General features: G+C 57.7%; 1 protein-coding gene across 4 annotated transcripts; it reads left to right on the forward strand.

The window, feature by feature from the left end:
* The first annotated feature begins 303 nt into the window (after window positions 1-303).
* On the forward strand, window positions 304-24,397 carry SORBS3 (sorbin and SH3 domain containing 3). 4 transcript variants are annotated; one of them, XM_017549688.2, is made up of 21 exons: window positions 304-826; window positions 3,290-3,446; window positions 3,702-3,819; window positions 5,676-5,869; window positions 7,328-7,391; window positions 10,196-10,234; window positions 10,721-10,787; window positions 13,287-13,377; window positions 13,581-13,667; window positions 13,763-13,816; window positions 14,572-14,658; window positions 15,121-15,167; window positions 15,585-15,724; window positions 15,911-15,963; window positions 16,058-16,104; window positions 16,294-16,408; window positions 18,153-18,278; window positions 19,858-20,169; window positions 20,654-20,763; window positions 21,279-21,385; window positions 23,580-24,397. In XM_017549688.2, the coding sequence occupies exons 2-21, from the start codon at window positions 3,345-3,347 to the stop codon at window positions 23,639-23,641; spliced, it is 2,022 nt and encodes a 673-aa protein (XP_017405177.1). In that variant the 5' UTR covers window positions 304-826; window positions 3,290-3,344; the 3' UTR covers window positions 23,642-24,397. The 4 variants fall into 4 exon arrangements, with proteins under 4 accessions (XP_017405177.1, XP_037602046.1, XP_017405178.1 ...); XM_037746118.1 differs by having other exon boundaries at window positions 20,660-20,763; XM_017549689.2 differs by having other exon boundaries at window positions 3,747-3,819.
* The last annotated feature ends 206 nt before the right edge of the window (window positions 24,398-24,603 follow it).

A 24,603-nucleotide genomic window follows, 5' to 3' on the forward strand; every position in this document is an offset into this window, starting at 1 on the left:
AGGGGGGCGGCACGCCCAGGTGGGCCGCTCCCTTGGTCCAATTTCCTCCCCGTGCTTGCACGTGTGTGAGCGTCCGCACGTTTGCAGTGCACGCGCGCGTGTTTGTTTGCACACGCCCAGTCGCGCGCCGCTGCAGGCACACAGTCCCAGCGCGGAGGGGCGGCGGGGCCTTCCCTGGTCCGCTCGGCCGCTCTGCCCGCGGGGCGCCCTCATCTCGCTCCGGGTCTGTCCGCCTCCCCCGCCTCCCGCGGTTCCCCACTCCTGCCCTCTGTCCTGACTCTGCAGCGCGGCCGCTCGCTTCCCACACTCTGGAAATGTCGCTGGAAACTCTGAGTGGCCCGCGTCGGCCCGCCCGACCCCTCCCCGACGCCAGCACCGCGGTGCGGGCCGGGATGGCAGCTGGGAAACCAAAGCGGGCTCCCCGGGGACCCTCGGTGGCCCCTCCCGGCGCCGCCTCCCCGCCGGCCCGGCCCCCTCGGCTGGGGGCCACCAGTGTCCCCGAGCCCCGACGGACAGAGGGTACTCTCACGGCCCCTCCTCTCCGGCCCAGCCCCAGCTCGCAGTCCGTATCCGAGACCCAAACTCCGCCCGCCCCGCCGCGCTACTCTCCTGATCCTGCCTCCCGCGCGCGCTCCCCTTCGGCCTCCCTCTTCCTCCTCGGGCGCCCGGCCTGGCCCGGCCAGTCCTGACCCGGTCACGAGGGCTGCGACGGCCCGCGCTTCTCCCTGCCCTTCCTCCCCGAGCGCTCGCGCCAGGCAGCAGCGGGGCAGGGATGCTCCTGCGCTCCCAGGCGACGTCGGGCCCGGCCACCTGCTCTCCGGGGAAGGTAGGTCCCGGGAAAGAGGGGCAGAGAGGAGGTGAGGCCGGTGGGTGGGACCTGCGCCCAACCCCAGGGGACCGCACTAAGCCCCTCCCTGGGGTCCATGTCCCAAACTCTGGGAAGAAGTGGAAAGTACCCCCGACCCAGTCCTCATTCCAGAAAAAGTGAAATTCAAGAAAAGCTGTCCTAGTCCACATGGCCTTCCCAGAAATACCTGGGAAAGCGCTTAGGGCCAGGCCCCCACGGCCAGGGCAGTGCTCAGAGCAGGAAGGCCAGTGCCCACCCCAGCAGAGCCGCCGCCTCTCTCCTGCTCCTGGGGCTGGCTGCCTGCCTGGAGGAGCGGCCTGAAATCTGGGAGGGAGGGCCCCTCCACTCTCTGCTAGGTGGGGGAGCAGTCACCAAATGCTCCCCTCTTCCTTGGAAGTCCTCCCTAAGTCTCCTGACCAGGCTGCCAAGAGAACTCAGACCACCCTTCCCTGGAGGTTTCTGGGGACATGTTACAGGGAGCAGGGTTGAGGAGGCGCAGATGGGGGCACCAAGGGTCAGCAACCCCTGAATACGGGTTGTGGGGGGACCTCCTGCCCTGCCAATCCTCCAAAAGGGCAGTTCTTACTGAGCACGAGGTGGGCGGGGAGGCCAGGGAAGGAAGGCGCTGTCAGCTGATGGCCTAGACCCTGGCTGCTGAGCAGCAACTTGGCCTGAAGCAATCAGCTGGGCAGGGAGGGACGCTGAGAGGAGCCAGCCTGCTCCAGGCCTGCGGAACTTCCACCCCACCCTGCCTCAACTTCCCCCAAAAGGGGAGGTGAAGCTCTGGGACTGGGGTGTGTCTGCATGTTTTGCTTTGGTGGGAGTCCTAATTGGACCCAGCTGGGGAGCTGCTTCTCCTCCAGCCTCAGCGCTGCACTTCCCCCACTCCCCCATCCGTCATGGGCACAGAAGAGCTGTGTCACAGCAGCTCAAATGTCAAGAGTCCCCACAAACTCAGACCAGAGACAGGGAGCTGCCCCCAGCCTTGGCTGCACCCTTGCCAGCCCTGGGCAGGAACTGGGTCCAGAGGATGAGTCATCCCAGCCTTATTCTACCATCATCCCCTCTGGGCCCCCCAACTCTTACACTGCTCATATGACTGCACCCCCCACCACTGTTCAGCTGACATCCCTCTGTATCCAGAACCCCCGTGTAGCTCATGTGGTTCCCCCGGTGGCCCCTCCAGAAGTCATATTCACAGTTCTGCACCCAGATTCTAACACACACACACACACACATACACACACACGCACGCACAGACAGCTCCTCCCGATGCATTTGCAGCCCTCCCTGAGAGCCCCCCAGGACCCCACAGGCACAGGCAAATGTGATTCAATCCAGTCCTGGGAGGTGGCAGAGCCTGGCTGTTTCTGGTCCAGTGCAGCAGCTGAGCTGCGGAGGGATGGACGCCATAGCGCAGTGCTCTGGGTCAAAAAGCCCCCTTGGACACTCCAAACTGGGAGCCCCTTTTTGTCCTCTTGCACCTACCCTTCTGGGCTCCCCTCTTGCTCCTCTATTCCCTGGGTGACTGGGGCTCCCTTCCCCTTCCCCAGCCTTGGCATGGGGCAGAAGAATCTGGCTGCGGTCAGGCGTGGTGTTGCCAGGAGAAACCCTTCATTCACAAAACAGCCTGGTGGGGCAGGGAAAAGTGGAGCCAGCATGTGTGTATGCGCACGCGCGTACGCACATGCCCTCATGCCGAACACCCAGGGCACTCAGCACCACCCCTCTGTGGGCATGAGCAGGTTCAGCTTTGCCTTCACCCACTGCTTCTCTCTCCACCCACCTGGAGCCCTCCCGAGTCCTCATTCTGTGAAGGAGGCCAAGGAAGGGCCCCGTGCTCCCTGTGAGCTCGCAAGAGTGGCTCTTGCTGGCTGGAAATGACCCTGCCACTCCCCTTGGCTTTATCGGGCTGAGGGCCCTGCTGGCCACTTCCTGGAGGGCAGTGGGCGGGTGGCCTGAGTAATCCCTTGTGTCTGCGGGCAAGAGATGCCCACACAGGGCCTGGGGGAGACAGAGGGAACTGAAACAAGGTCCAGTGTGCCCAGGCCCCCTCTCTGCCAGCTGCCCCAGTTTCCCTGTGCCTTCCCTCTGGGGGGAGTAGGGAAGCCGACTGCACTGAGCATGGAGAGCCCCACGGGCTCCTGGCCAGCCGCCCCTCCCCTCCCTCCTCCTCACCCAAGCTCCCCCACCCCCACTCCCACCCGGAGCTCCTGTCCTGGGCCTAACAAGTGGCCCATTGTGCCTCTGGGAGCAGGCAGGCACGGGCAGCCTGCAGGCGGGTGCCTGGTGTGGCCAGTTTCCTGGGTCCTTGAGCTCGCACCCAGCTGGTTCTGACCCCCTCCCACAGCCGGCCCCTCCTCCCCTACCCCAGGGTCGAGCCAAGAGGGCAAGGGCAGCCCAGCCTAGCAGGGCTTTCCCTTCCTTCCTCCTTTCCCACAGAGGACACGCAGAGGAGCAGCTGGCTCGCCTGGGGTCCTCTGACCTTGACCCAAGCATGCAGGGCCCACCCCGAAGCCTCCCCACTGGGCTCAGCCTGGATGACTTCATCCCTGGCCACCTCCAGTCCCACGTACGGTCATCATCCCGGGGGACACGGGTGAGTGAGACAGTAGGGAGGAGGGTGCCCTGGGAGCCCACGGTTGGTCGGGAGGCTAGCAGGTCAGGTGGGGTCAGGAGGATGAAAGGGATGGAGGGAGGGCTGAGGATAGCTCTCGGGTGGGGTTGCTGGTTTCCCACAAAAACATCAGGCAGGCCTGGGACCATCACTGAGAGGTGTGGGCTGTGCCTAGTAGCCATCCCTCCCTCCCACCCTGCTGGGCCCTGAGCTGCTGCTCCTGGCCCCTCACTGCAGGTGCCCATGATCCGGAATGGTGGCTCCAACACCCTTAATTTCCAGTTCCATGACCCTGCGCCCAGGACTGTGTGCAATGGCTGCTACATGCCAGGACAAGATGCTTCCCGGCACCCAGGTAGGTCTGCTCAGGAGCCTCATGCAGGGGGCGGAGGGTCACAGTTCCCTAGGCCCTGCCATCTGGCACTGCCCTGTGTCAAGCGGGAGGGGCAGCATCGGGAAGTGGGGGTCTCAGGGCCATGAGGAGGTTCCTCAGAGGCCTTTGGGCTCACTACGAGCCCCTCCCTGTGGAGCTTGCTGACCCTGCAAAAGACATCCGCCTGGGGAGAGCAAGCTGACGCATCCCTTCCTCTGCCCTCCAGCCTGGTGCCAGGGAAAAGAAGTGTGCAGGAGCCCTGTGCCTGGGGACCTCCCGCAGGGACTGGGGATGGAAGGGTGGAGGCGATGTGAGCATCTGTTGGCTTGAGGAGGGTTGGAGACAGTCCCATTTAGCCCCAACAGGCTGCCCAGCAAGAGGCTGGGGAGGCAGCTCTAGGTCCCGGTCTAGAGGTCCTGGGAATTCCTGGGTGCAGGCCAGCCCTGAATACATTTTTCCTAAAGTGACGTCCTTTATCGAGCCTTCCCCTGAGGCAGGTGCTGTGTAAAGGAGTTTATTTATTTAACAAATAATAATCCAGCCTGGGTAACATAGCGAGACCCTGTCTCTATCAGCCTGGGTGACACAGCAAGACCCTGTCACTTAAAACACACACACACTGGATGGCCGAGGTGAGTGTATCACCAGGAGTTTGAGACCAGCCTGGCCAACATGACAAAACCCCGTCTCTACTAAAAATACAAAAATTAGTTGCCAGGCTGGGTGGCTCATGCCTGTAATCCCAGCACTTTGGGAGGCCGAGGCAGGAGGATCACAAGGTCAGGAGTATGAGACCATCCTGGCCAACATAATGAAACCCTGTCTTTACTAGAAAAATACAAAAAATTAGCCAGGCATTGTGGTGGGTGCCTGTAATCCCAGGAGGCTGAGGTAGGAGAATCACTTGAACCCGGGAGGTGGAGGTTGCAGTGAGACGAGATCAAGCCACTGCACTGCAGCCTGGGTGACAAAAGTGAAACTCTGTCTCAGAAAACACACACACACACACACACACAATTATGGAACACTCAGAGCATGCTGGACACTATAAAAACACTTTACAAGGCTCCCCTCATTTAAACCCTTGCTAGCCTGAGAAAGTAGGGGTGATGATGATTGACAGCTTCCCAGTGAGGAATCCCATCTGCAGAGATGCTCAGCCACAGAGGCTGAGTGTAGTTCACACCCTTGTCCATCTGGCCTCACAGCCCTTATGCTGGTGCCGTAGCTACTCAGGGCCTAGCAGTTCTGGGGAAGTTGAGGACTCAGTCGTAACCACGTCTGGGGAATGGGCTTCTGACCTTCACTGAGAGCCTCTCAACTGTGTGTCAGGCACTGTGCTGGGTACAGTCACACACACTAGATGTCGCTGAATCCTTGTCACGGTGACCCTTGTTTTACAGAAGGGGAAACTGAGGCACTGAGAGGGTGACTGATGTGTCCCAGGTCGTGGCAGCCATTACATGGCAGAGCTGGGGTCTGAATTCAGGTCTGTCCCCCCACCTCCAGCTCATCTTCTTTTCTGCCACACCCCAGCTGGGATGTCCCCTCCATTCTCTACAAGTAATGATTTCCAGACCTTATTCTGAAAGCGCTGAGGATAGTCCCAGGAAAGAAGGATGGGGGTAGGGCCAGGCATAGCACTCTCAAAACCAAATCCATCTAAATTCACTTAAACAAACAGAGGCCCGTGGTGCTCTGAGTCACCCACTCAAACAAACAAGGTGATGTTGAAACTTTGAACCCGCAGAGATCCATGGTCTGAGGAGCTAAGGGACACACAGGTTCAGGTGGGGACCCCTGCCTTTCGCTAATGCTTTCCTGCACGTACCCCACAGACCCTGCGTGGTATCAGACCTGGCCAGGCCCTGGGACGAAGCCCTCTGGAAGCACAAAGACCCCTGCCTGCCAGCAAGCCCAGAACTGGTCAGCCACATGGACCAAGGACAGCAAGCGCCGGGACAAGCGCTGGGTCAAGTACGAGGGAATCGGGCCCGTGGATGAGAGCGGCATGCCCATCGCCCCCCGATCCGTGAGTCCGGGGCTGGTGGCCATGGAGACATGGGGCCCGGGGATCTACAGGGAGCTCCACTTCTGTACTTGAGAGTGGGTGTGGGGCAATAAAGGCCACACCCAAACCACCCCAGACCAGGCAGGGGGTCAGCCATGGTGGGCTTCAGGGGGCTGTGGACCTCATAAAGCTACGGACACCTTTGTGTGTCTGAGTTGCACAACTTTTTTGTGCAGGGTACAGATCTGGAACTCCCATCAGGGTCTCAAAGGTAGAGAACCCCTGCAGTAAGGGCTGAGCCTGGGGGGACCCTCTCTTAGTTTCATACCCCCAAGGCCTGTCACTGCGCTCATGAAATGGTTGTTGAATGAATGAATGACTGGCCGAATGAGTGAGTGAGTCTTGTGTGAGAAGGTCTCTCACTGTGGCAAGCGTGGAAGGATCCAGGGCTCCATTTAGGACTGGGGATACCCTGCCCTTTTCCATCTACCTTTGTGTTTTGAACCAGCACCATTTCCTCCTATGGAAACTGGAGCTGGCGACATCCACTTCCTGCCTCCCAGGGCTGTTTTGAGGCTTGGACGAGGCAGGTGACGAGAAACACGCAGCTCACTCTCCCATGATTACTGTCATTTTTGGCTCAAGTGTGGTGGCTCACTCCTGTCATCCCAGCACTTAGGGAGGCTGAGGTGGGTGGATCACGAGGTCAGGAGATGGAGACCATCCTGGCTAACACGGAGAAACCCCGTCTCTACTAAAAATATAAAAAATTAGCCAGGCATGGTGGCACGCACCTGTATTTCCAGCTGCTCAGGAGGCCGAGGCAGGAGAATCACTTGAACCCAGGAGGTGGAGGTTGCAGTGAGCTGAGATAGCACCACTGCACTTCAGCCTGGGCAACAGAGTGAGATTCCATCTCAAAAAAACAAAAACAAAAGCAAAAGAAAAGAAACCAAGAGTTCCAGACCAGCCTGGGCAACATAGTGAGACCCTGTCTCTAGGAAAAATAAAACAAAATTAGCTAGGCATGGTGGCGTATGCTGGTACTTCCACCTACTCGGGAGGCTGGACAGGAGGATTGCTTGAGCCCAGGAATTGGAGGCTGCAGTGAGCTATGATTATGCCACTGCACTCTAGCCTGGATGACACAGCAAGAACCTGTCTCCTCCCAAAAGAAAAATGTTCTTTGTAGAAACATTGGACATGAAGAAAAACAAAGAGAAAAAATGTAAATTGCCCCAAATCTCACAACACCAGGATTGTGTAAACTTCAGTGGAGATCCTGTCATACATCCTACTTATATAGGATGTATTACATGAAGCCATTGTTATGAAAGAGATCATAAGAGAAACCTTCCCCAGCCCCCCTGCGGGGGCTTCAGGGATGGCCAGAGAAAGGTCTCACTGAGGAAAAGCTTTTGTGGCTTGATACGGGGAGGGGGAATAAGTAAGGACTGACTTTGCATTTTCTGATCCCAGAGCGTTGACAGCCCCAGAGACTGGTACCGGAGAATGTTCCAGCAGATTCACCGGAAAATGCCAGGTGAGATACCCTTCCAGAGCCCTCTCCCTGCCAAAGTGGATTCTGGCCTGTGGGGCTTGGAGAGACAGGACAGAAAAGGGGACTTGTCAGCTCAAGGGTTCTTCTCTACCTCCTCCCAGGCTCTAATGAGCAGTCCTGAAAATAGGCTGTCCCCTCCCTGTCCTCGGGGCAAGCAGCAGTCTATTGAGCATCCTCAGGAGGACACAGACCAGCCACTGTCCCCCAGTGTCCTCTGAGGGGACTGAGAAGCCATTCCTTTCCTGAAATCTCTCTCTGATTTCCCTGCCAGGCTGGAATGGCACTGCTTGTGGTCATTCCCTTACTGGAAGCATGGCTTTCTTCCACAACTCAAACTGCAGCCACCCCTGGGTGTGCCTGGAAGCTGGCTGCGAGGTCACTCATCCATTCAGAGAGTCCTTGACCTTCTATTGAGCATGTACCACATGCAGAGCACTATTCTAGGTACCAAAGATCAAAGGAAGTCGCACAATAAACAGACACACCTTTGACATGGCAGATGGTGGAAAGGGCTAGTGAAAAAATAAAGCCAGACTAGGGCAGCGCCCCATGCAGGGAAGCTGCTACTTCACCCAGGATGGGCAGGGACAGCCACTTGTAAATGGCACTTGATCAGAGCATGGAGGCAGTGAAGGAGTGGGCCTGGCAGAGCTGGGGGAAGCATTCCAGCAAAGGGAGCTCTGAAGACCCAGAGGTAGAAGCATGTTCTGGACTGGCAAGGAGAGCCTGGCCTGGAGCGAGGAGCCTGTAGTGTGAGATGGAGTGAGAGACACGGCGGCGTCAGGGCACGTGGGGCTGTGGGGGCCATTATAAGGACCTCAGCTTTTACCGTGCAAATGAGGAGGAGCCGCTGAGCGGAAGAGTGCCATGCTCTGACAAGTAATGGCTGAAAAGGTTGCCTCTCGCTGCAGGGCGGGGAAGGAATGATGGAAGCAGGGGGACAAGTTCCTTTGCCTAGTAAGGGCTAGGGAGAAAAGGCCATTACAACTTTGCTTTAATCTGGGCCAGAGATAATCGTGTGTTAGACCAGGGGGACAACAGTGGGCCTCGTGGGACAGGGCGAGATTCCGAATACGTTTTGGTCATTGGAATTTGCCGATGGATTCGGTGTGCCGTGGAAGAGAGGAGTCAAGGATTGTTTTAAACTTGAGCAAGTTGAAGATTGGAGTCGCCATTTGTCAGAACAGAAAAGACTGCAGGAGAAGCAGGTTTAAGAGGCATTCAGTTTTAGACACACCTTCCGTCTGAGTGAAGAGGTGGGGTAGGCGGTTGAATAGCCAAGTCTGTAGTTCATGGGGCAGGGTCTAAAACTGCAGATGGAAATACCTGGAACTCACTCAAAAGAGATTTGGGGACCAGTCTGGCCAACATGGTGAAACCCTGTCTCTACCAAAAATATAAAAATTAGCTGGGCTGGGTGGCATGAACCTGTAATCCCAGCTGCTCAGGAGGCTGAGGCGGGAGAATGACTTGAACCTGGGAGGCAGAGGTTGCAGTGAGCTGAGATTGTGCCACTGCACTCCAGCCTGGGTGACTCAGTCTCAGAAAATTAAAAAAGATTTTGATTTAAAGTTTCCCCAGTAATTCTTATGTGCAGCCAAGATTGTGAATCATGGGAAAAGACGGTGTTTTAAAAGCCCTAAGACTAGCTGGGTACGGTGGCACACACCTGTAGTCTCAGCTGTTTGGGAGGCTGAGACAGCCCAGGAATTCAAGTCCAGCTTGGGCAGCATAGCATGACCCCATCTCTGAAAAACAACAATCTGTAAGACTAGGCAAGATCACCAAGGGAGACAGACAAACAGACCCCAGGACTGAGGCCCCGCGTACCAGGATGCTCAGGAGTTTGAGAGATGAGGCAGAACCAGAAAGGCAGCTGAGAAGGTAGAGCCAGGGAGGCGGGAGAGAAATGGAGAGATCTCCCTAGGGCCAGGCGGAAAGGGAATTTCAAAAGGAGGATGAGAGCAGCGGTGACATGTAGCTGATGGGTTGAGTAAGATGAAGACTTAAAACTGACCATGAGATTTGGCAATGTGGAGGTCACCAGCATCCTTGATAAGAGGACATCCTTGATGTCCTTGATAAGAGTGGGTGGATGGGCGGCAGTGTTTAGGGAGTGTTCAAAAGCCTGTTTAGGGAGATGGGGAGTAGGGATTGGGGACGGTGAGGCCTTGTGGTCACTGGCTATAGTTTGCTGTGGAGGAAAGCAGACAAATCCAGGAGTGGGAGGAGGGCGCAGGGCCCAGTGAGGGTTGGTATGGCTGGCGTTTAGGCAGGAGCTGTTGTAGCGTGTGTGTGTGTGTGTGTGTGTGTGTGTGTGCGCGTGCACGTGCCATGGGGTGCAGTCGGTTGGCTCGGCAGTAGCTCCTCCCAGGAAGCCACAGACATTCCCAGCACGTTGAGGAGCTCAGAGTGGGACTGGGCCAATGGGGAAGGAAAGCGTTTGAAAGAGGTTGCAAGTGGAGTTTCCCCAGCCTGAGCGGTGAGGGCAGGTCCACCAAGGTCAGGAGAGGGTGCCTGTGTGAACAGGGAGGGACGAGCAGGAGGGCTTGGGCAAGGTGGCCGCCTGCTTGGCTCGCTTAGGCCCCAAGCCTGCCAGAGGCATTTCAAGCCCTCCAGGGAGCCGCCCTTCTAATTCCTTCCCTCCCTTGGGACATTCTTCAGGCCCTGACTCAGCCCTCAGCCCCCTGCTCTAGGGAGGCTTGGAGCGGCTGAGGTTGCCTCCCAGGGAACCCTGCCCTCGCTTTCTGCCCTGTCCCATGACCTGGTCCTTTCTGCTCCTGCAGACCTGCAGCTGGACTGGACCTTCGAGGAGCCGCCCAGAGGTGAGGGGATGTGGGCACCCACCTGCCATAGCCCTGTGCCTACATCCGTCCCTTCCTGGGGCTGGGACCTGCAGCCCCGCCTGGCTTTGGGGCTCTCCAGTTGGCTCAGTTCAACCTGAGAGGTTTTTATAGCTCATTTCCGAGCACTCCAAATCCCCCGGTAGGTGGCAGTTAACAGCCTGAGCCTGCGCGGGGAATGCGCCCTCTGCCACTCCCTGACCGGATTTCTCTGGGCCTCCCTTTCCTCATCTATAACATGAGATCATCACCTACCCGGAGTTGTTTTGAAGATTTAGTAAACATCGTAAAGCTCCGGGGCAACGCACACACGTTCAGTGTTCCTGAGCACCAACCACCCTGTCCCCACGAGCCACCCAGGAGCGAGGGGGTAGTGCTGAAATCCTAAATAATTACCCAGGCACCCTCAGCCCAGTCCCGGCTGTCTCCTCCCATTTTCAATGGTTTCCTCGTGTACCTCCTCTGCAGACCCCAGGCATCCAGGAGCCCAGCAAAGACCTATCCCCAGGTCCGGCACGGCGGCACCTTCCAGCGGGTGAGCGCAGAGGGGCGGGGCCGAAGGCTGTGGAGGGGCCCGGCCCGTGGGACCCCATGGGATTGGCGCCCCCTCGTGGCCACAGCCGGCACAGCCTCGGAGCAGCAGCCACGAGTGGGTTCTGGCTTCCCTGTCCCTCTGGGCTGTCCCATCTCTGAGTCTCCACCACCCCCGTAGACTCTCTTCCCTGCAGGACCAAAGGGGAAGGGTGGGTAGGAGTGGACCTGGCACCCGCTCCTGGCCAGGAGCACCCGTGATGTGTTTGTGGTCAGCAGCAGGAACTGTTTGCCCCAAAGATCCTACGGGTCGGGGCGTGGGGCGGCCAAGGCAGCCGTGGACAGAACTGCTGAGGGGAACTTGGACCCAGGGCCATCCACTTTGAAACCTGAGAGAAAACAAGGGATGTGGAAGAACGCAAGTTCCCGCCTGATACCCGCGGAGAGAGGAGCCCCTCGGAGGGATGAAGGGTGACATTCCTTTCCTCTGTGCAAACCACAGGCCCTGCCGGGCTGCTGGGGCCCTGGCGGGGTCAGCACCACCGTGGGAATCAGGATCTTTGTTCTCAGAGTTAAATCCTTGAAAATCTTACCCCCTCGCAGGGAGGGGCTCGCCTCATTAGCATGGCTGAAACTGTCCTGTGGGTTTGAGCATCACCCATAAGCTAGATGCAAAGGGCTCAAGATTTGGACGCAGAGTTTTGGGTTTAAGCCTGTGCACTCCCACTAGCCATGTGACTGTGGGCACCTCACCCAATATGAGCCTCTGTGTCCCCGTATTTTTTTTCTTTTTGAGACAGAGTCTTGCTCTATCACCCAGGCTGGAGTTCAGTGGTGCGATCTCGGCTCACTGCAACTTCCGCCTCCCAGGTTCAAGGGATTCTCCCACTTCAGCCTCCCAAGTAGCTGGGGCTACAGGCACATGCCACCATGCCTTGCTATTTTTTTTTTTTTTTTTTGAGACAGAGTTTCGCTCTTGTTACCCAGGCTGGAGTGCAATGGCGCGATCTCGGCTCACCGCAACCTCCGCCTCCCGGGTTCAGGCAATTCTCCTGCCTCAGCCTTCCACGTAGCTGAGATTACAGGCACGCACCACCATGCCCAGCTAATGTTTTTTTGTATTTTTAGTAGAGACGGGGTTTCACCATGTTGACCAGGATGGTCTCGATCTCTTGACCTCGTGATCCACCCGCCTCGGCCTCCCAAAGTGCTGGGATTACAGGCTTGAGCCACCGCGCCCGGCCTGCCTTGCTATTTTTGTATTTTTATTTATTTATTTATTTTTTGTACGGATGAGGTTTCACCATGTTGGCCAGGATGGTCTGGATCTCCTGACCTCGTGATCCACCTGCCTCAGCCTCCCAAGTGCTGGGATTACAGGTGTGAGCCACCTTGCCTGGTCTAATTTTTGTACTTTTTTAGTAGAGATGGAGTTTTGCCATGTTGGCCAGGCTGGTCTCCAAATTCTGACCTCCGGTGATTCACCCACCTCAGCCTCCCCAAATGCTGGGATTTGAGCTGCTGCACCCGGCCTGTGTCTCCATCTTTTAAGTGGGGACCCTAGAAGGGTACGAGGGCTCAGTGTGATCATGTATATATCATGCATCATGCTTCACACATAGCAAGTCTGCACAAACATTAGTAATATACAGGCTTAATTATGATTACAGCTTCCTCAGGTTAGGAATGACACATGCCATTCTCACGGTCACTTTTATTATTACCAAAATCAGAGTGGAGTCATAATTACAGCCAACAAATCCCAACCTCAGTCAGACATTGTATAGTTTGATAAGCATGATGCAGCGGTTCCTCTCGGGGGAAACCTTCAAACAGAGGCTGGAACATTCCACGTAAGCCAGCCAGGAAGTGGCCCTGGAGGGGAGCTAAGGCAGATGTGGCCATGCTGTACTGCAGTGGCTGGGGTGGTTTCACAGATGGAGTCACTGAAGCTGGCACCCTCATGGAACTAGGCCCAGAGAGCAGAAATAACTTGCCCGGAGCTGCAGGGCAGGGCTGCCTCTGGTTTTCCCGGCACATGGGTGTAAGATCACTCAGCCACAGCACGCAGAAAGATCAGCTTCTTCAAACTGCACAGATGCACATAGCCACAGTCATGGGGTCAGACCAAAGGCACATGCAGGATACTTGAGCAAAAAGGCCAGTGGGAAAGGCTTGGGTCACTCCTGGAGCACATGTATGTGTGAGGCTCTCTCCTGAGCACCGCACACCTGTTCTCTCACCAAATTATTCCTATATTACAGGTTTGGAGCCTGAGGCTCTAAGAATTCGGTAACTTGTTCAAAGGTCACGCCGCCGCTAAGCAATGGGGCTGGAATTTAAGCTTCCACAGTTTAACCTTGCTTCCAGAATAAAGGCAGGAGCGGTCAGAGGCAGAGTAGACCCCACAGCAGAGACAAGGGCAGGGCGAGAGGGCTGTGTGGTCACTTCTGCCTCAGTTTCCCTAAAAGGAAGCTGAAGAGATGTTGTTCCCTTTCTTCAGAGGAAGCTGGGACCACTCTGAAGAGTTACCTAGAAGCACCTTCAGCTACAGACCTGGAGCATTCTCCACGGTGCTGCAGCCCCCAAATCAGGTAGCTGGCCAGCACGTTCCCTGGTCGGCCCCAGCTGTATGCTGTATGGCCGAGCCCCTTGCTGCACTGCCCTTTCCGTTTGAATCCCTCGGAGGATGCTGTGGGCCCAGGAGAAGGGCCAGGGCCTGCAAGCCTGCATTTTGAGCCTGACCAGTGTTCCAGTAGCCCTCTACACAAGCTGATACCCACTCACCTCCACGCAGGTGCCCAGACGCCGAGAAAAAGTAGACAGTATCTGGACTGAAGAGTCCTGGAACCAGTTTCTGCAAGAACTAGAGACTGGGCAGAGGGTGAGTGCGGCTGGCTCTCTGTGTGCGCACACCCTCAGCTGACACATTTTGGAAAGTGAGTTCACCTGCTCTGACACACGCTTCCTACCCTCCAGCCCAAGAAACCACTGGTGGACGACCCTGGTGAGAAGCCCTCCCAGCCCATTGAGGTGAGTGCTGAGGGTGCTGGGGACAGCCATGTCAGGGATAAACCAGGGAGATTTGGGTTTCCAGGGCCCCAATGACCATGGGCATTGGCCATGAACCAAGGGCCCTCTCTCCAGTCCCATATGGTTTACCTCTGTAATCCCAGCACTCCAGCAGTGGCTAGCATAAAGTAGGTGCTCAATAAACATGTGTTAAATAAATATGTGTTGGCCACAGCAGCAGCAGAGAAGGAAGTGGTCAGTGTGCGCTGGATTGTCAGGAAGTATTCTTGAAGATGGAGCTGGACTCTGAGAAGCTTGGAGGGCCTGACCCGGCCGGCCGAGATCCCTAGCAGAGGCTGGGAGGCAGCAGCATAAGGGTGGAGGCTCCGGCCCCTGGGGTGACAGGGGAGTCTGGATGGACACAGTCAAGCCAGGCCTTGGGGGATGGGAGAAGATGAGAGAGGAAATGGGGAGCCCCATTGGTGCCAGAAAAGAGGCATAACTTGACAGAAACTGGTAGGACTAGGGATCCTGGGATCAGGAAGCGAAGGCACTCCTGGGGCGTGCAGGGCAGGTGAGAGGCCGCTGTGAGGATGCCCTCCTGGCACCCTGGGCCACACCTCCCGGCAGGAGCCCAGCCCCCGCGCTGAGGCCTGCCCTTACTCCAGCCCGGGGCGCCGGCCTTGCTTCTCACAGCCGATCTTTGACCACTGGCCGCCGCCCCCACCCCCGCACCGTGCGCTGCCCCTCACTGCCCATTCTCTCCCCGCCCGCAGGTGCTGCTGGAGAGAGAGCTGGCCAAGCTGAGTGCCGAGCTGGACAAGGACCTGCGGGCAATCGAGACCCGACTGCCGTCCCCCAAGGTACCAGCCCCCAGGGTTCACTCCCGGGCGCGCTGTGGACCGCAGAGTCGGGGCGGGCGGGGAGCCTCGGCGGCTGGGCTGGGCAGAGGGCGGGCAGCCGAGGTTCGGCCTCCAGCAGCGCGCACCGGCCTCGGGCCCTCCAGGGCGCTGGTGGCTGGCTCCTCCAAAGAATACAGGGCGTTGACTTTTGCAAGTGACCCGGAGGAGCCCTTCCAGGTGGACTCCACGTCAGCCCGACGCCCGGGCACCCACCCCGTCCCGCCCCCGACCTCAGCTTCGGGACCCCCGCCCCTTCCCCTCTTTCCCGCCCCGCTCCGGGATCGGCCGCGCGGGCGCCTCTAGGACCCCGCGTCCCGCCCGCCTCCTCCTCTCCCGAGCTGCAAACTTTTCCGGAGGCAGCGGCCTCGGCTGCTGCTGGGTCCCCAGGGTCGCGGGCCCTGATCGCGCTGTCTACCCGCGCAGAGCTTGCCAGCGCCTCGACCAGCCCCAGAGCAGCGGCCCCCGGCCGGGTGAGAGGGAGACGCGGGAGGAGAGAAGGGGCTTCCCCGGCCGGGCGGGAGGGAACGTGGCGCAGCCGGGCGGGGCGGGCGGGGGCGATCGTGGGGCCCAGCCCGGGGAGGAGGGACCCGCAGAGCCCAGTGGCCGGAGGGGACTGCAGAGCCACTTTCCGCGGGGTGCTGTCCCCGAAACGCCGAGGGTAGCTGGTCCCGAGCGGAGTCTTGCACTCCCGCCCGGCCCTGTCGGGCCTCACCCTTCCCGGCGCACCGACTAGGGAAGTAGGACATCCTGTGGAGAGCCCATGACCCGGGAGACGCCCTCGGAGGAGGCGGCAGGGATGGGGGTGGTGGGGGTCAGAGCAGTCTAGGAGTGAGCAGGGTGGGGCGCGGAGCCCCAGGCGGGAGGCTCACTCTCTGTGCTCCACACAGCCCGGCCTCAGCCTGGAGCCCCAGCTCCCCGCATGCACCTTACGTGGGTTCCGCCCGGTCCCTGAGCCCCCACAGAATGGCTGATGGAGGAAGCCCCTTCTTAGGTCAGAGGGACTTTGTCTACCCTTCCTCAGCCCGAGGTAAGGACCCAGCCCTGCTCTCTTTCTCATGGAGATGCCCACCCACCAGGCATGCTGGTGCCCCAGGGGTGGCGGGTCACAGAGCCCCTTGCTTCTGCTGGTGCCTGCCCTAGGTGGGGGGCAACCCCATCCCAACCATATGCCCCAGGCATGGCCTCTCCAGGCTGAGGCTGTGCTTCTCCACAGAACCTAGTGCCTCTGACGGAGGGGGCAGCCCAGCCAGGAGGGAAGAGAAGAAGGTAAGGAGGAGTCAGGGTGCGGGGGACCTGGAGTGGCCCTGGAACTGCCACCCGCCCGACTGAGGTGGCCCACTCTGTCCTCTCTCCTGCCTAGAAGAAGGCCGCCAGGCTCAAGTATGACTTCCAGGCGCAGTCCCCCAAGTAAGTGCTTCCTCCCTGTCCACTTCCACCCAAGGCAGGCTCTGCCATCCAGAGGGTTATGGGGAGGGAGGCGGGGCTGCAGTGGACATCCCCCGGGGGTGGAGAGGACTGGGGTGTACTGGGAAGGGTCTGAAGGGAAGGAGGCTTGGGAGGCCTCAGCTTACCGTGTGGGTCCTCCCTGGCCTGCAGGGAGCTGACTCTGCAGAAGGGTGACATTGTCTACATCCACAAAGAGGTGGACAGGAACTGGCTGGAGGGAGAGCACCATGGCCGCCTGGGCATCTTCCCTGCTAATTATGTGGAGGTGAGCAGGAGACACAGGAGCAAGCAGGGCCTGGCTGGGAGGGTGCAGGGGTTGGGAGACACATACTGCAAACCTCGGGTTTCCTAAGGCAAAAAACTGTGAGGGGCTGGGCGGGATTGTGCTTGGCCCCCACAGGGTGTGGCCCAGTGCTCTGCATGACCCCAGGAAGTGTTTGCTGAATGAGGGTGGAGCCAGCCCAGGGCAGGACCAGGCAGCCCGATACTCAACCATCCCATCCGCACTCAGATCCATCTTTCTTTCTTTTTTTTTTTTTTTGAGACGGAGTTTCGCTGTTGTTGCCCAGACTGGAGTGCAATGGTGTGATCTCAGCTCACCACAACCTCTGCCTCCTGGGTTCAAGCAATTCTCCTGCCTCAGCCTCCCGAGTAGCTGGGACTACAGGCACGCACCATCATGCCCAGCTAATTTTTGTATTTTTAGTAGAGACGAGGTTTCACCGTGTTGACCAGGATGGTCTCGATCTCTTGACCTCGTGATCCACCCGCCTCGGCCTCCCAAAGTGCTAGGATTATAGGCGTGAGCCACCGCACCCGGCCTCAGATCCATCTTTCTAAGGCTGTCTTTGGGAATGATCCTGATGGCAACTAGCAGGAGTGGGAAGTGTGCTACAGTTTCTAAATCACATACACACACACAGCCTCTTTCAGGTCCTTCTCACTGCCCGAAGAGTGATAGATTATTTCTGTTTTACAGATGGGTTGCCAAGGTTCAGAGACAAGTTATTAAGAAAAAGATCCAGAATCTGAATCCAGGTCTTTTGATTCCAGTGACAGGTTCTGGGCTTGACAGATAAAGAGTGACAGGTTATTTTTGCTATTTGTGACTTTTAAGGTATGTGAAGGCATCCAAATTACTGGCATAAAGGTGTTCATAATAATCTCTTACTCTCCTTTTAATGTCAGTAAAATCCATAGTGATGTCCTTTTTTTTTTTTTTGAGAGCTGTAGTCTTGCTCTGTCTCCCAGGCTGGAGTGCAGTGGCGCGATCTCGGCTCACAGCAACCTCCGCCTCCTGGGTTCAGGCAATTCTCCTGCCTCAGCCTCCTCAGTAGCTGGGACTACAGGCGGGTGCCATCACACCTGGCTGATTTTTATATTTTTAGTAGAGACAGGGTTTCACCGTGTTGGTCAGGTTGGTCTTGAACTCCTGACCTCGTGATCCACCTGCCTCGACCTCCCAAAGTGCTGGGATTACAGGTGTGAGCTACCACACCTAGCCTGCTGCTTGATTTTTATGGGCAGAATGAAGCAAAGAGAACAGGAGGATTCTGGGTGCCTGCTGGGGTAGATGGGGAGGAGGAACCAAGACCCTGGAACCCGGGGTCACCTAGTTCTCAGCAGTGAGAAAAGGGTGGACCCTCTGTTTGGGAACAGCTCCCCAGGTGCTGCCAGCTGCTTCGTATGCCTCATTGTCTTCTGTGGGCAACTTAACCTCTGCGACGGGACTGGCTTACATCTTTTCTCTTGGTGTTTTTCATTCCTGTAATGCCTACTCCACACACCCCTATAGAAAATTCTTCCGCCAGGGAGCCTTCCTGGAGTCCTGCGCATCCTCTAGCTCTCCTTGGCTGTGTCTACCCCTGGCTGCCCCCAGGGCTTGTGTCTGGTGTTGATATCTTTCCTCTGCCCGGGAGCAGGTCCACCTTTGCTGTTTCACAGGAAGCTCCTGTCTGGGTTCTGTTGCTCCCCAAGCCAAATCTTCCTCACGACCTTTCTTCATGCAGGTGCTGCCCGCAGATGAGATCCCCAAGCCCATCAAGCCCCCAACCTACCAGGTGCTGGAGTATGGAGAGGCCGTGGCCCAGTACACCTTCAAGGGGGACCTGGAGGTGGAGCTGTCCTTCCGAAAGGTGGGCCAGGCAGGAGACGGTGGGGTGGGTGAGGGCAGGCAAAGACATAGGTAAATGTGTGCACTAAAAACACCTTTTTTTTTTTTTAAGACCGAGTCTCGCTCTGTCACCCAGGCTGGAGTGCAATGGCATGATCTCAGCTCACTGCAACCTCCGCCTCCCCAGTTTAAGGGATTCTCCTGCCTCAGCCTCCCAAGTAGCAGGGATTACAGGCATGCGCCACCACGCCTGGCTAATTTTTGTATTTTTAGTAGAGATGGGGTTTCACCATGTTGGTTAGGCTGGTGTCAAACTCCTAACCTTGTGATCCACCTGCCTCAACCTCCCAAAGTGCTGGGATTACAGGCATGAGCCACCCATGACTTTTTTTAAAAAGAGTCTGACGTACCACGCTTCACCCAGGATTTCTGAGTTTTCCCCAGTCTCTTTCATTATGCTTCCTTTAGTGTAATCTTTTTTTTTTTTTTTTTTTGAGACAGCATCTCACTATGTTGCCCAGGCTGGCCTTGAACTCCTGGGCTCAAGTGATCCTCCTGCCCCTTCCCCAGCCTCTCAAGTAATTTTGGGCCATTTTAAAAACATCATCATAAACTTCCAGAGTTATATATTTTTTTCAGCTGCAGGTTGCAGGGAATCATACTCAGCATTTTTAAAGGCATAGATAGAAATGTGAGCACGCATTGCGGGCAGAAAGCACTTTATCATACTGTTGGCAGTTCTGTGAGCGCTCATATATATGTATTCTGGGCTGTTATTAAAACATTTTTAACTATATATTGTGGTGAAACAAGTTTGAAAAATGCTGTTCTAGAAAGCAGGGAAGTGGTTCGTCTTTGGTTGATTTTGGGAGCAGCGACCATGCCCCTGAAATCAACCAAGCCAGACCATAATGAATGTCGCCCAGAAGAGCTGGCCCCAGGGACAACGGGGGACAAAGGTGGTTGGTTGGAGAGAGGTGGGGGCAGGAGAGGGAAGGGGAAGGTAAGGGCTGGAGGTCACCCTCCCAGGGGGTGGTTCTACCTAACGTCAGCCAGCCTGTGGGCTTGAGGACTCCCTGCCTGTCCTGGGGAGTGTTTTGGACACACTCATCACAGGGTCCTGCAGTGTGAGGCAGAAATGCAGTCGTGGTAGCTCCTGTCCAGCACGTTTAAGGAGTGGACTGTTGATCTCGTTCACACCTCATAGTGACAATATGGTTATTTTCACTTAACATAGGAGAAAGCAAGGCTCAGAGAGGCAGATCAGCCTGCCTGAGGCCACACGGCTTGGCCTGGTGGAGCTGGCTTTGCATCTGCATTAGCCACAGGCTCACCTGTGGTCGGTGCTCTGGGAAGGGACTTTGCAGTGAGCCCCGAGGGGGAATGCACACCCGATCTCAGCCTCAGCCTTACCTGGGCAGCCTGGGCTTGGCTCCTGGCTCCTGCTCTTACCGTGTAACTCGAGTAACCTGCTGGCCCCCTGCGACCCTGATCCCTCGTGTGTCCAAGATGTTAGGCTGGAATGAGACAGCCCAGATAAGGCACCCATGGGTGCATGGCACCAGAAAGGCACCACAGATGCTGACACCCCCCCCCACCAGGGAGAGCATATCTGCCTGGTCCGCAAGGTGAACGAGAACTGGTACGAGGGCCGCATCGCGGGCACGGGGCGCCAGGGCATATTCCCCGCCAGCTACGTGCAGGTGTCTCGCGAACCCCGGCTCCGGCTCTGTGACGACGGCCACCAGCTCCCCGCATCTCCCCGTCTGACCGCTGCTGCCCGTTCGGCCCGTCAACCCAGCTCCCCCTCAGCACCGCGCAACCCAACTGACCCCCCCAACTGGGGGGGGTGGACCTCTCCCCGCCGCACTGGCTTCTCCGTCCCCACCCAGGAGCCCAGGCCACAGACCCAGGTGAGGTAGCCTGCCTCCACCAGAGAGCCCACCTGCTCCCCACCGCCCGACCCCACCCCCATGACTCACCCACTCTTAGGGATCCTTCCCAGACAGCACTGGGACAGTGTAGTGGGGTAGCAGAAGCTGACGCGGCAGCCCCACCCTGGCCTGGGGGCCTCAGCCCACCCAGCTGTAGCCCACGGAGCTCTGGGCGAAATCCCAAAGCCGGCCCAGGCTCCTGCCCCTGGGGGTTCCTGGTCCATCTGTGCTGGAGTCCAGAAACCCAGCCACTCACCCTACTTGGGCCTCAGCTTTCTGGCCCCTATGAAATGAAACAGTCACAGCAGGTGTCCCTGTGCCCTGGGGATTTGGGGGCCAAAATAAGGCTGTGTGTAAGGTGTGCTGGCAGGTGGAGTGGGAAGACACATTTTTGGGCCTCCTCCCTCAGACTTAGATGTACCTATCATCTTCCTCCCTCTGACGTCCCTTTCCTCCTGTCAAGCCCCAGAATCTTGGCACCCCTGGGCCAGCTCTGTCCCAGCCTCGAGGTACCAGCCATCCCCTGGACCTGGGAACCTCCTCCCCTAACACCCCTCAGATACACTGGACCCCGTGAGTACCATTGAGGGCGCTTGGTCAGGCGTGGGGGGTGACGCAGGCAATGCCGCGTATTCCATCCTCCCCTAGTCCCCACCTGCGGATGTGGGAAACTTCTACCAGGTAGCCCTTGTCCTCAAAGAGTTTATGGTGATTTGGGGCAGGGAGGAGGCGCTGGTCCGTGCTGTTCCCAGCCCCTCCTAGCAGCTATATGGCCTCGTGGCCTCAGTCTCTTGATTGGGTTTCTAGCTCTGAGGTCAATGGGTGTATAAGTGAAGTGTGGAACTGGTACAATGGACGGGAAGGCACCAGGTGCTCAGAGGAGGTGAGGATTTGGTGGCTCAGGGCTCAGAGGACAGGAGGCCGGCCTGGGCAAGATCACACCCAGCCCAGGCAGAGTCGCTCCGAGGAGCTGGGTCAGGGGCTAGTGAGAGTATGAAGGGACCCTGGGGTATTCACGGAAAGTGGCAACACTTGGGGTTAGAGCCCCTGGGCCCATTCTCTGGTTGCCATGACAACGCTTCTTGCAGGTACCGGGCAATGTACCAGTACAGGCCCCAGAACGAAGATGAGCTGGAGCTGCGCGAGGGGGACAGGGTGGACGTCATGCAGCAGTGTGACGACGGCTGGTTTGTGGGTGTGTGGGCGCCCCGGGCGCATCTCAGGGCTGCAGGGGATGTGGGTGGGGTGCTGCTGCCTCCCCGTGCTGCTTCAGCAAAGATTCATGGCCAACCCTCTCCACCCAGCTTCTGATGGGGTTACTGGGGGGGCCTGGCACCCGGTGCTTCCCCAAAGTTAGCACTTCTGCTGACTGCCTTCCTTCACTCCCTGAAGAGGGCGAGGCCCAGGAGGAAACTGGCACCAGCCCAGGGTCACTGATGGAGTCACTGGGGACCCAGGCCAGGGTCACTGACCTCCAGAGCCCCGCCCCTTCCCCCTGCACACCCCTGCCTCCGGAGCAGCCCTCAGGAGAGCTCCTGGTGGAAAGGACCAGAGCTGATACCTGTGTATCCCCCACCCCCAGCTGGCTTCTCCAACCTGGGAGGACGAGGGAGTGGAGAATTCCCAGCCCCTCAGGACCGACCCAAGGGCAGCTCTGACCAAGGCTAATGCAGGAAGCCTCAGGTCAGCCTTGGCCTGGATCAAGGTGACCAACACACCAGGCTTCACAGGGCCTCTTTCTCCAGAGTGGGCAGGCCCTGTGCAGGCCTCATCTTCAAAGGATGGGCTGTCCCCAGACAGAAGTGAATGGCCAGAAGCTCCCCGCCCCAGGCCAAAGCAGGCTTTGAGGCCTCAGGGTCTGGGGAACTGCTTGGGCAGCTGCTTGACCTTGCAGCCCACCCTTCCTGATCTGGTCCCAGTACAGCTGCCGGCCAGTCTCCTGACCCACCCAGGACCATTATGCACTAGCCTGTGAACAGCCCCTACCTTCTGGTGGTGGGGCAGGGAGGGAGGCGGTGCTTGGTGCATTCAGATTTACTTGATACACTTTTGCTTTGGAATTTTTTTTTACAAATTCTAATAAAGTTTTGCAACCCTCTGCAGGCAGGAAGAAAAAGCACCACTTTTGTGTTATGAGCCAGAAGTGCTTAGAGAGGAATGGGTAACACCTGTGCGCCCTCCGGTATGGCCACCCCTGGCCTATGCAGCTGTTTACTTGTAGTTCAGATGAGATAAATTAAAAATTCAGTTTTAAAAATTCACGGGCATATCTCAAGTGCCCAGCAGCCACATGTGGCGAGTGGTGACCATTTTAGGTAGTGCAGGTCAGGGAAGGATTCCTGGAGGAAACGAGGGAGCTGGGCCTGGAAGGGCAGGGGAAGGATTTGGGGAAACTGAGAGGAAAGGGAGGTACTCGGGGCAGAGGAAGAGGGTGGCGGTGGGACGAGCATGGGCTGCCCCCAAGGAAGTCAGGGTGCCAGTCTGGAAGGGGAGGCCAGGGATCATCCATTTACCCAAGGTCAAGAGTGACATTCATTTCAGTTTATATTCCTCTTTTTCTATATATGGAAATATAATATTTATGATGTTTCTGTATTCCTATATTTCTCCACTCCCCGTCCTCCCAGGCTGGAGGAGCCAGCTGGGGGGTAGGGATACACAGGTGTCAGCCCTGGTCGTTTCCACCAGGAGCTCTCCTTCGGGACTGCTCCAGAGGCAGGGGTGTGCAGGGGAAAGGGGCAGGGCTCTGAAGGTCAGGAACCCTGGCCTGGGTCCCTAGTGACTCCACCAGTGACCCTGGGCTGGTGCCAGTTCCCTCCAGGGCCTTCCCCTCTTCAGGGCATGAAGGAAGGCAGCCAGCAGAAGTGCTGGCTTTGCGGAAGCACCTGGTGCCAGGCTCCCAGAGATGAGCTGCCCGCTAGGGTTCCCCCTCCTCCTCTCCAGGACACGAGTTTCTGTGGGACTGTAGCTGACCAGAGGCCTGGATCGGAGTCCCAAGCCTACTCCTAAGCATCAGGGGCTCTTGGGCAATTCACTCAGCCTTCTCTTAGGCCTTCCCACCCATCTCTAAGTGAGGGTGCTCTATGTGATTCCTCCTCTTGCGTCCTCACTTTGCGGAGGAAGGGTGGAGTGACTCCGTGCTGTGTGCAGAGTGGTGCACATCTGTTTATTGCTCGGATTCTTTGGTTGTTGAGTATGGGAAGTGTAGCTTTGCTCATCTAAGCTTTTGCCGCTAGGGGGCAGGAAGGAGGAGAGCAAATCCAATCCCCTCCGTGGGAGAGGAGCTCTCCCTGCAGTTCTGGGCACTGCCGGCAGGGGGCAGGCCTTCGCCCCTGCATCCCAGTTAAAGAGGAGAGTGGGGAACGCTCTTCCTGCCTTTCCTCTTTCAGGTGTCTCCCGGAGGACCCAGAAATTTGGAACGTTCCCTGGAAATTACGTTGCCCCGGTGTGAGTGGTCTCCATGGCAACTTGGAGCCAACCAGGACGGGGTGGGGAGCCGTAGCACTCGTGGGAGGGAGAGAACCCCCCACATCCTCCTTCCCCAGGACCTGAGCTCCTGGCATCTGCAGATAACCCCTGCAGCTTTTCCCGCGGACCCCCCTCGAAGCCCCCTGGACTGATTCCCACCCACGACTCACAGGCATTCCTCCCACAGCCCTTTCATTTCCTCCTCACCCTACTCCCCAAATACAGAGGTCTGCTTTGAAGTGGAGACCATTTCCAGGCCTTATTGAGACCAGACCCCAAGCCCCCAACCCCCATCCTGCTCCAGCGTTTCCTTTAACAGGGACCAGCTCCCCGCTTCGCCCCCACGGGGTTCCTCTAACCAGGACCAGCTTCCTAGCCTCCTAGAGACCAAAGGCCACCTCCGCCTTCTGGGGTTCCTCCCACGCACCCCAGCTTGCCGGCCACCCTCTGCCTTCTGGCCTCCAGCTGGTGCCAGGAGCGGAGCAAGGCGAGACACAGTCCCAGCACCTTCTTAGCAATCCAGGCCTGACGAGAGCTCTGGCCCCAAGGCCACCTCTTCCCACAGGCTGCCAAGTCCTGGGCCTGGGCCTGGCATATCTCCCTGCACTGTGGGGCCGGGCACCACTGGCCTGGCTCAGATGTTCCTCAGGGAGACTGCTGTGTGCTGCCCCTGCCTACCAGCTCTCCCCCAGCGCCAAGTCCCCTCTGGAAGAGAATGTAAAATAAACCTGCATACCAGAGACCTTGTGTCTGAGGGCTTTTCCTTGGGGTGGGAGGTGCCTCTTGTTGAGGAAGATGGGAACTCCTTCTTCGGGTGGCTGGGCTGGGAGACGCCTGGGACAGGTGTGCGTGTAAGAGCAGGGTGGAAAAACACCATTGTTACCTCCAAAGATCTCGGCCCTCGGTGTCAAGCAGGCTGGGCAGCCACCAGGATTGGGCAGTTGT

This window comes from Cebus imitator, unplaced genomic scaffold (genome assembly GCF_001604975.1).
Source record: "Cebus imitator isolate Cc_AM_T3 unplaced genomic scaffold, Cebus_imitator-1.0 Scaffold221, whole genome shotgun sequence".
Classification (NCBI taxonomy): domain Eukaryota; kingdom Metazoa; phylum Chordata; class Mammalia; order Primates; family Cebidae; genus Cebus; species Cebus imitator.

Excerpts from the sequence above, each read along its gene's own strand:
- SORBS3 (XM_017549688.2), top strand. The coding sequence starts at position 3,345 with ATGCAGGGCCCACCCCGAAGCCTCCCCACTGGGCTCAGCCTGGATGAC. Across the intron at positions 3,820-5,675 it reads AGATGCTTCCCGGCACCCAG|ACCCTGCGTGGTATCAGACC; the intron begins GTAGGTCTGCTC and ends CGTACCCCACAG. Across the intron at positions 15,168-15,584 it reads GAGCAGCGGCCCCCGGCCGG|CCCGGCCTCAGCCTGGAGCC; the intron begins GTGAGAGGGAGA and ends TGCTCCACACAG.